The sequence below is a fragment of the Clarias gariepinus genome, chromosome 2 (assembly GCF_024256425.1).
Source record: "Clarias gariepinus isolate MV-2021 ecotype Netherlands chromosome 2, CGAR_prim_01v2, whole genome shotgun sequence".
In the NCBI taxonomy this organism is placed as follows: Eukaryota; Metazoa; Chordata; class Actinopteri; order Siluriformes; family Clariidae; genus Clarias; species Clarias gariepinus.
The window spans coordinates 31,419,760-31,429,617 of NC_071101.1; the positions used below are offsets into that span (position 1 = coordinate 31,419,760).

At 32.2% G+C, this 9,858-nt stretch overlaps 1 protein-coding gene across 2 annotated transcripts; it reads right to left on the reverse strand.

Moving 5' to 3' along the window:
* Positions 1–1,237: 1,237 nt before the first annotated feature.
* Positions 1,238–6,700, reverse strand: LOC128545135 (transmembrane protein 80-like). Of its 2 annotated transcripts, XM_053515496.1 has the most exons (5): positions 6,568–6,580; positions 6,222–6,315; positions 5,752–5,844; positions 5,382–5,597; positions 1,238–1,837 (listed from the first exon to the last, which is right to left on the reverse strand). In XM_053515496.1, the coding sequence occupies exons 2-5, from the start codon at positions 6,235–6,237 to the stop codon at positions 1,806–1,808; spliced, it is 357 nt and encodes a 118-aa protein (XP_053371471.1). In that variant the 5' UTR covers positions 6,238–6,315; positions 6,568–6,580; the 3' UTR covers positions 1,238–1,805. The 2 variants fall into 2 exon arrangements, with proteins under 2 accessions (XP_053371471.1, XP_053371472.1); XM_053515497.1 differs by having other exon boundaries at positions 5,396–5,597; positions 6,222–6,700.
* Between the last annotated feature and the right edge of the window lie 3,158 nt (positions 6,701–9,858).

Sequence of the window (9,858 nt, forward strand, 5' to 3'; positions counted from 1 at the left end):
ACGTGGCCTGCGTTTGAAATCTTACAATACCTACAAACTGAGAGAGACATGGGGTTGAGTAACAGACTTGTACACTTACCATGTAAGGCTAACTTCGCCCTTGTTTCGTTATCTTAAAATGCACTTTCTTATATTTTTTTTTATTCGGGCTTAAGAGTTCATTAGAAATAACAATCTTAGTCATTGATCGAATTTTGCCATTTCTTTTTTATTTACATTTTTGCCTAAATATGAATAATAAATGCTAAAATCGAGAGTAACTATTATTATTGCTTCTTGTTTGCTTGAAGAAGTTCTATCTGGCAGCTTGTATCAGAGCAGACTGTTTCAGCCAGGTGTGTAATTCAGTATGGTCAGGGAGAGGCAGCTTCAAAGAAAAGAATGAGAAAAGAGCAACATGGCTGGAACAGAGACCTAGGATATCACTGGCTGCCAAGGCTGACATCAGCCCGAAAGCCTCTGACCTGCCTTTGGAAATGACAACGAAAAGCACTTTGATTCATTCCTTTTTCTGTTTCTCCTACAGTAACAAACACACAAGCACGCACGTACGCACGCACATGTGAGCAAAGAACATCATACCTAATAAGGTCAAACATCTCTCTCCTATCTGTAAGACACAAAAATCATTCATTCCAATCCCTTAACAATACTTTTACTTTCATTTTTACTTGCACACATGCTCAGTACAGGTTAAATCAGTCAGTTTACTCATTTCAAAACTTGTTTTGGTAGTAAATATTAAATTTAAGGCATAGTTCACAAGAAGCCAAGTGCAATAATTATTAACTGCAGGTGCTGTAACAACAGCACCATCAAGGCATTTTGCAATGATGTTTAACACTGACTAATTAAATAGTAAAATTTTGGATCTTGGAAAAATAGCTTTTTTATTTACCTATTATCTTAAATGAATAAAGATTAAGGTATGTCCTCATCTCAGTTCAGGTAAACACACTCCCTCTATTGGACAAGCTTAAAATAGTAAGAGACCTATTAAAATTCAAGCAACAGTTTAGCTAAACATTTATGTAGTAAAACTATGTAATAGGTCTGCGAGATTATAAACACAGTATGCTATGAGAGATTGATGTTTTTCCCTGCACTTGTTAGCCAGCATGTAAATGTGCATATTATTAAATGTCAGTGTGTTAAAATATAGGTGTAGTGCATGCAGTTATTTTCAGAATTTCTGACACCTTTTGTACAAACAAAGTTTAATCATCATTAAACCAAATCAAACTGATAATATAACAAATGTTTAAAGAAAACATCATAAAAAAGCAACTGTAAACAAAAAAAGTTATAAAAATATATTTTTCAGCAGCAACACATCACTGTGTAATTGCATTCTTTCATCAGTTAAATGTTATAACAGTTCTACAGATTTGTCACACATCTAGTCACTTTTTTTTTCATTCCTTTAGAGGTGCAAGCATGATATTTTTGCATATAAGCAGAAAATAAATATGAATAAATCTTTTAAACAATAAACCATTCTGATACAGTTACAGCTTGATGGAAACTGTGTTGTGTTTCAACATTGTTTCCTGACCCCCTGCCTTATTTTTAAAAATCTAAAAGTCTTAAAAAGAGTTTAAAAAGACTGTTTTTGTTAATGTCTCGTTCCTACAGTAATTTGTGTGGTTAAAAATTTAGAGAATTATAATTAACTGCATTTTGTCAGTTTTCATTCTCTCGTCATACTTCTAACCAGTGTTTTTGGTAAGCCAGAGAAACTGCATTAGTGCATTCTGGAGCATGTAGTCCATAAATCAAGTGAAGCACTGCTGTAGACATGGATATCAGGACAGACCTAGTGTTTCATGAGTAAATGCTGAAAAACAAAAAAAAGAGCAGGGTAACAATGAAGTTGAAGTTACTGTACTGTAACAAGAGAACATTCCATTTTAAACTGCTAAAATATTCTATGTACAACAATAAACTAAAATACCACATGAGGACATTTAATTTTTTTATCCCCATTAAAAGGAACAATCTTTGCTATTAAAACATACAGTATGTGATCATATCCTTCTAACATGTACTGTACACTTATGCTAAAACTATAATGCACAGATGCAGTTTAAAAACTAATCTCAGCTTTAAAAAGAAAAATTATTAAAAATTGCCACCTAAACATCAAACTTTATTACTAAACTTAAACTATGTAAAACAATTCTTGTTCCAGAACAGTATGTGTTATTTCTTAATTAGTTATGTTGTAAAAGTACAGAAAATGATCATTATTCCCCTTACACTTCATATGGAGAACCAGGATATGAAATTTAGAAATTTACACATTTTTTAGGGGTCTGAATAAAACAACATAAGAATCAAGACTTGTGTTGATTCATGGATAACGGTATCCATGAATGGTATTTATACTCATTATATAAAAATAAAAAAACAGGGGAGAAATTAATAGTTTTTCAATATTCGCAGCTGTAATGTAAATCACTTTCATATATCAGCCCACAAATATTTACAAATAATTTCTGCCAGGGAACAAGAAACAGTAAAACCTCTGAAATATAACCAGATTGCAAGGCTGGTATATCATCATAGGCCTATACATGTATAACATCATTAAAAATATTGAGTTTGCCAAAACAAGGTCTAGTTATCCATTATTTAATAATTCTGATTTATTTATTTATTTATTTATTTATTTATTTATACCTGACTTTTTTTTAACAACTCCATACACACTTGAAGAGATTATACTTTGTTGAGAATCAGCAAAGAAGAAATCAACCCGTATGTGACTTTAATTTTTTTTGTTTTTTTTTTACTTTCAAAGTCATAGTTGTGACATTGCAAAAGGAAAAATATTTGGAAGATATCAACAGAGAAAATTAGGTGTAAGGAACAAGCAGAGTAAAGAGCAAGCTGTGAAGAGTTGCACTAGAACACAGCTTCTCAGATAACATTGACTGATAGAGCAGCAAAAGCTGACATTGGTAGCATGGTCATTTAAATTCACATGAATATTTAAGCATTGACAGCTCTTAGGCCTCTTCAGACTTGAGTGTCCTAGAGTGATCCAAGATAAGGCAAGTGTACGTAACACAACATAATTGGTCAACTACTACCTGATTAGGTAAAAACCTACATAAAACCACACATGTAAATGGGACTGGGAATACAATTTCAGTAATGGAATAATTCCTTAGTTATTTAATACTATATATTTTAAGTATGGTAAATCATTTTGATGTGATTTTTTACATATTATTATGTAGAAATAAAAATTATTTATTTTTATTATATTTATTTATTATTTATTTTTCTATCTATGCTGGGATGTAAATTCTCATTAGACAAACATCTCTGTCTGATTGAAGCAGATTCTCCTTAAGACCTTTGTTTTCAACCATGTTGCACCGCTATATTTAATAGTAGAAATGGTGTTACCTGCATATTGAGTTGTTTTGCTGAACATAATGATTTTCTTTTAGATTAAAGGCTTGCAATTTTTTTTTCAGCAAAAGCCTTCTAACAAACTCCAGGCATGCCTTTTTGTTAGCCTTCCTTAATAATGGCTTCCTTGTCTTTAAAGGAGCTGATGATATTGTTGAGATGATATTGTTTAGGCCTGTAATATCTGTAAACACTTCAGTGTTGCAATTGGCCCCTTGAACACTTGCCGTTTTTTCACAATTATCCTTCTTGTCTATGTGACCAATTTGGAAGGGCAGGCTGATGATGGTAGTGTCTGGGTGTCATATTTTTCCACTTTGCTCTAGTGGATTTCACAGTGCTTTTAGAAATGTTCGCAGCTTTGCTTGTCTTTTTATAAGGTTTTTTCTTCCTAGCAACCTCATCTCAAAACAACACATGCAGTTTTGTTGTTTCAATGACAGCAAAAGTTATCAGAATAAGTTATCATCTGCCATTTTGTTACTGTGAGACCTCCGAAAAGTCTTAGCATTTTGTGTGACAATAAAGTTGCACTCAGCTGGATTTTAAATTGACTTAGACATACCTTGTTTTACATCTTTTGGATGAGTACTTAAGACGATTAAATACTAGACCCAATGGCTAATTTTTAAAATTGAGTGAAAATTAATTAGTTAGGCAGTTTTTACATGTACATATTTTTTAATAACTCAGAGACATTTTTATTCAATATATAAACTATATTTCATTTTGATCTATTTGATCAATATAGCAAATCGAGAAATAATTACTGGGATGAATAATGCCTTCTCCTTTAAAAGAGTCTCATGCTTCTGTTTTAACGTTTTGGTGATTAATTAAAACTGATATAAAGATTTCAGATGATAACAACTTTATGTTCTTCACTTCCTGCTTAATATCCAATTAGTCCAGCTTTTCCAGAATATCCATAATTTACTTCAATTATACTGTATATCTACAAGGCTATAAGCTATTGAGTACCAGTTTGAATATTCATTAATGTCTATAGCTTCAATCATACAGTTATCTATACAGTTTCAGGCTATAGCTGTAACACAGTCTGGCCAGCTGGGAGTGGTTCTCTGACGCAAAACCCAACACAAAAGCATATTTAATGCCTATAGGGACAAAGTATCAGCCACACCAGAGCTGAGCTGCAGATAAAGTGTCAAGACTCCTGAATGACTTGCATATAAATAATTCACACTGAAGTCCAAAGCTTTGTAAACAAGCTTATTTCATTCACCCTTATAAACAATGAGTAAAAAAATTGAAAGGGCATGGGGAATAGTGCAATCTGTTTAAAGAGAAAGCAAAAGATTAAGTTGTACTGATGTTTAGTCTTTTGTGCTTGTCACATTGACATGTGCCATTATTAGTTAATTGTAAAAAACCCTATTCTTTATTTTAAGTATTGGTAAACCTGACCATGGTGAGTTTCCTCTGAGGCCTCATCCCTGTAACACTTTTCCAGCAACGCAGAATGACAAATCATGAATTCTGCACAACAAAAGTCTTAATTTTGCTAATTAAATGTAAAAATTAATGCCATTATTTACATAGGTAGTTGCCAGGTTTTTCTTGTGCAACTTTTCTTTTTTTTTAGTAAGGGTTGGAGCTATAGAGTGATTGCGGGTAAAAAGCAGTAAAGTGAACATTTGACACAGGCCTCAAGGTGTCATTATATATTAACTCTGTTTATCATGGTGCTTTTGCAATGTGTTTCATGCATGTTTCTGCAAGTCTATGAAATAGCACATCCAAATTTCAGTCCTTGAGTTAATAATAATCTCTAATTAATACTGTCTCCTTTAAACTTTCATCTGCACAGTAAATAATAATAAAGAGAATCTGTGGCTTCCACAGGACAAATTTGTACCACCGTGATTAAAACAACTTTTTTTTTGTCTTTGTCCCTGTACTCATAAAAGGTCATGTATGATGCTGTACAGTCTGACCTCTAAAATCTAACCTTGTAAAGCGTGCAAGGGCTCCAAAGCCGGCTAATCCAGAAAGACCATAGATGCAGAGCAGGATGGCATTAATAATTATATCAGCCCTCAGTACATATGCCTGCCACACCAGGAAGTACACTGAGAGCAGAAGTGTGGCTCCTGTGATGAGAAGACTGGCACCTATATATCTTTCACTCTCTTGTAAGTTGCCTCTTACTCCTGAGTGAGATAAAAAAAAAAAAGAAATGTATCCATAAATTAATAAGATGCAATGCATTATTTAATCATTTAATCAATTATCATCCATGGATGAATTAAATGAATTAAAATAAAATCTGTATAAATCATGCCAATCAGTTTAGGCTTATCTTACCCCAGCAGACTCTGAAGATCTCTAGAGCAGCCATCAACAGGAGCAAGCACACATCTAGCACTAAATAACTGTCAGGATAACTCAACACCTGACCTGCATCACATAACATTATTGTTACATTAATTAATTTGGTAAAAGTTTTATTTAAAGCAACATGCAGCTTGAGATATATGCCAGAACTCGACTTTAAGGTGCAGCAGTTTTCCCTTTACAACAGATATTACAACTAAATATTATCTTTAAAAAAAAAATGCTTCAGGTAGAACTTTAATGGTCCCTGAGGACCCTAGATCATCCAACAAAGACAAAGAGGATCTTAAACAACCCCAGTCTCAAAGTATGTGATTACATGACAGGAATCTATACAATTTTCTAAACAAATTATATCCCATTCATCATTTGCTTGTAAACTTGCAGAATTGTGATGTTTTTGTGCAACTAAGCATTATGTATGTATGTACAGTACTTACTTTTGTAGATGATCATACAGAGGCTGGAAAAGAAGTAGAAGAGGTAGTAGAGTGCAGAGAGGTAGAGCAGAATTTGGAGGAGCACAGAGGAAAACTGAGGCCTCAGGTCAAGGCTTAAAAATATTTTTATCTTACTTTAATGTATCATTACAAAAGCTTAACAAATCAGGCTTGTTTAAAAGGTCCATGGTACTGTACACATTTTACCTTGTAAAAATGCCCTGTTTAAGTATTTATGTAAACAATTTTTGTAAAAACTACAATAAAGGTTCTATATTATAGTTTAAGTGTAATTTACAAAATTTTAATTAAGCTCCATAGCTAGCTTACATTTTAAAAAGGATACAACATTGGCATTTCTGTCTAAAACCAAAAAAAAAAGAGAGTAACAAATGAAAAATCATATATATTACTGTATAGTTAGTTACTGTATATGAATTAAACACGATGCTTAAAAGCTCCATACATACAGCATTGTAAAACCAGCGTTTTAGTGAAACACAAAGTTTTAGTACTCAAATCTATTTACATTGTTGACTTACTAAACATCTTCCAGAAATCTTAAATCTTACATGCGACAGAGTGTCTACATTGTCCTATGTGTGTGTGTGTGTGTGTGTTTATTTTGCTGAATTTGTGCCCTTGTCACACTAGTGGAATCTTTCATAACCCTGATATCTGTTCTTTGCCCGGTCTGCCAGACATCTTTATTTTAGGAGAAAATGTACATTCTGAAAGAACAATAGGACGAAGCACAAAAAACTTTTTTCTTTCTGCCTATAGAAGAATGTTTTGTAAAGACTTAAATTAGACTTTTATTTACATATTTCCAAATTTCATGCTCACCTGTCTTTTTTTTTTTTTTTTTTTTTACAGTATGATGAACAGAGATATAAACATATACAGGAAATCATATCAGTCATATCTTTGAAGGAGATGAGTGTTATTCTTGATTTTAGTATTTAATAAGAAATCACTGTTGAAATAAAGAAACGTCTAACTAAGTTAGCGAAGTCTGATTTGTTGTCGATTCATTTATAGCACATAGAAAGAAAAATAACTAACGTTATTTATGCAATAATTTTCTACTAAAAGGTTATAAACTTAACGTTCAGTGTCGGGAGCACAATAAATATACCAATAAACACTGAAACAAACAACAAAACCCCGCTTACATAAAAAGCACTAAAAAATTAATACGAATAAAATCTTTAGAAATGGCATGCTTATAGAGCCAATAGTGGTATCTATGACAACGATAATAAGTACCTGGCCGCCTCATCGCCATCTTGGTTGTGTATTCCTTCTGTTCTGTGTTGTTTTGTATATAACCGTCTTTAGCGCCTCCAAGTGGAAAGGAGTATAAACGTTTCTAAAGAGTGTAGAGTAGCTTAAGATTTCTTCAGTTTGTGTTTCCCTTCAAAGGATTACGATATATGCATAATCATTGGAATGGATGTTCGTTTAAACGATTATTTATTTATGTATTATTTTTTTTAAATCGCATAGAATGAAAAATCAAGATATAAAGGCGTTAAAAAATTACAGATTCTTTTCGTAATATGCAAAAGAAAGGTTTCCGAAAGGCGCGTTTAGTCACGTGACTCAATATTATTAAAATAATATTTTTTTTATAGCTAACAGAGTTAAAAAGATATGAAAAAATGCAGTGAATGATGATGTTTACTGATTATGATTATATGTAGCATACCGAACACCTCTTAATGAATAAAAAAAAAATCACATGAAATCAGTTTGAAAGATGAGAATGATAGGATATTAACGTATTTGCATGAATTAATCTTTAGGAATAATTACGTTTGAAGTCATGCAATGCTGCTGTAGAATAAAAATAAATATGCATTGTGAGTCTCCAGATCAACCATGAACTCAGGGTAACTAATTAATTTATTTGCCCCAAATTTACTGACAGTTTGCTGCAAACATTGCATTTGTAACAGTGTGCCGAGTTTCTGTAATTGTTCTTCTCACATGACTTGGAGTTTCCTCCAGGTGCCCTGAGTTCTATATAGATGGACAATTTTTTTTTTTTAATCCTTATGTGACTGCGCGTCACTGAATATTTGTACGTGTGTGAACGTGCATGCGGGCGTATCATTAATGTGAATAAAGTAGAATTGATTGATAATTTGTAATACAACTCTTTGCTGTAAAACACAGCACTTTATATTTCAGATATAAAACATATACAGACAGTTCCTTGCATTATTTAGACTTCTATTCTTCCCCGAAACTATGTTCTTGATAATGCAGCATAAAATCAAGTTTTTTCTCAGTGAATACGTGATGCACCAGATCCTGTCTTACTAAAGATGACATTTCACCTTGTCAACATACAAGCGATTACAAATGAATTAGAAATCAGGTATGAAATGTTTCCTGTGAGAAACTGGAACTAGATTAAGAACTACTGCGATCCTTAAAATAAGGGAGGTGAGAAACTGAAAGAAAAAAACAAAGAGTCAGTTATATAAAAAAGAGTTTCAAGAACTAGAAGTAATGTAAAAAATAATGAGATAAAAAAACATACACAACAATAAAACATAATGAAAATAATGATTATTATTATTATTATTATTATTATATGATTATTATGTTTTATTGTTGTGTATGTTTTTATAATAATAATTATTATTATTGTTGTTATTATTGTTATTATTGTTGTAATTAGTATTATTATTATTTATGTTCATTAGTTATAGTTTTCTAAAAAGCATTGTTTTAATTTTTTTGCCGTAAGAAATGTAAATAAAATGTAAGAATAAAAAAGTAAGAAATGTAGCATAATTTTTATATTTTGTATTTGAATCTATTATTTTTTATTACATCTTATTTATCTTTTAGATGTCAGTTTAACTGTTACGTAAAGCTTAAGTTAAATATGTTTTTAAATGTGCTACAGTCGACTGGATTTTTCTTCTTCTTCTACTACTACTACTACGACTACAACTTATTAATGTACATTTATATTTATGATGATGTTACAGCTTGCATAACAAGAAGAAGATGATGATGATAAGGAGAAGAGGAAGAAGAATGGTGGTTTTTGTTGGTGTTGTTGTAACTCACAAATGTGCGCTCACAATTACACACACACACACACACACACACACACACTTGTAAGTGGTTGGAATGCAGGCTGAGATAACTGTGACAGTGCTGTGAAGAAGCACACCTGTTGAAAAAGAAGGAGAGATAAAGATGAATATGTGAGGCGGAGCCTCCTTTGCATCAGAATGTGTGTGTGTGTGTGTGTGTGTGCAATCAAAAAGACACATGCTCAGTGTCAGTAACAAACTCACTCTGTGTGCATCAGTCAGTGAGCACTAAGTGCAACGTGTAGAATGAAGGGTCTGTAAACTTATAATCAGACATCTTTGTGTTGTTTGATGCTATTATTTCGCGTTAGCTTTACTGCCTTGAAAACACGTGAAAATGTTCTAACATTTTTAGTTTTCATCTGGAAAATTTACAACACCTTTGAATTCTTCAGTCGCCTATTTTAAGTTGTATGTAGAAACCCTGTAACAAAGTTACTTCATCAGTAGAACGAGTTTACGGAGGGAAACCCCTTTATTATCAATAGAGCCCACAAACAACCATTGAAGAACATATT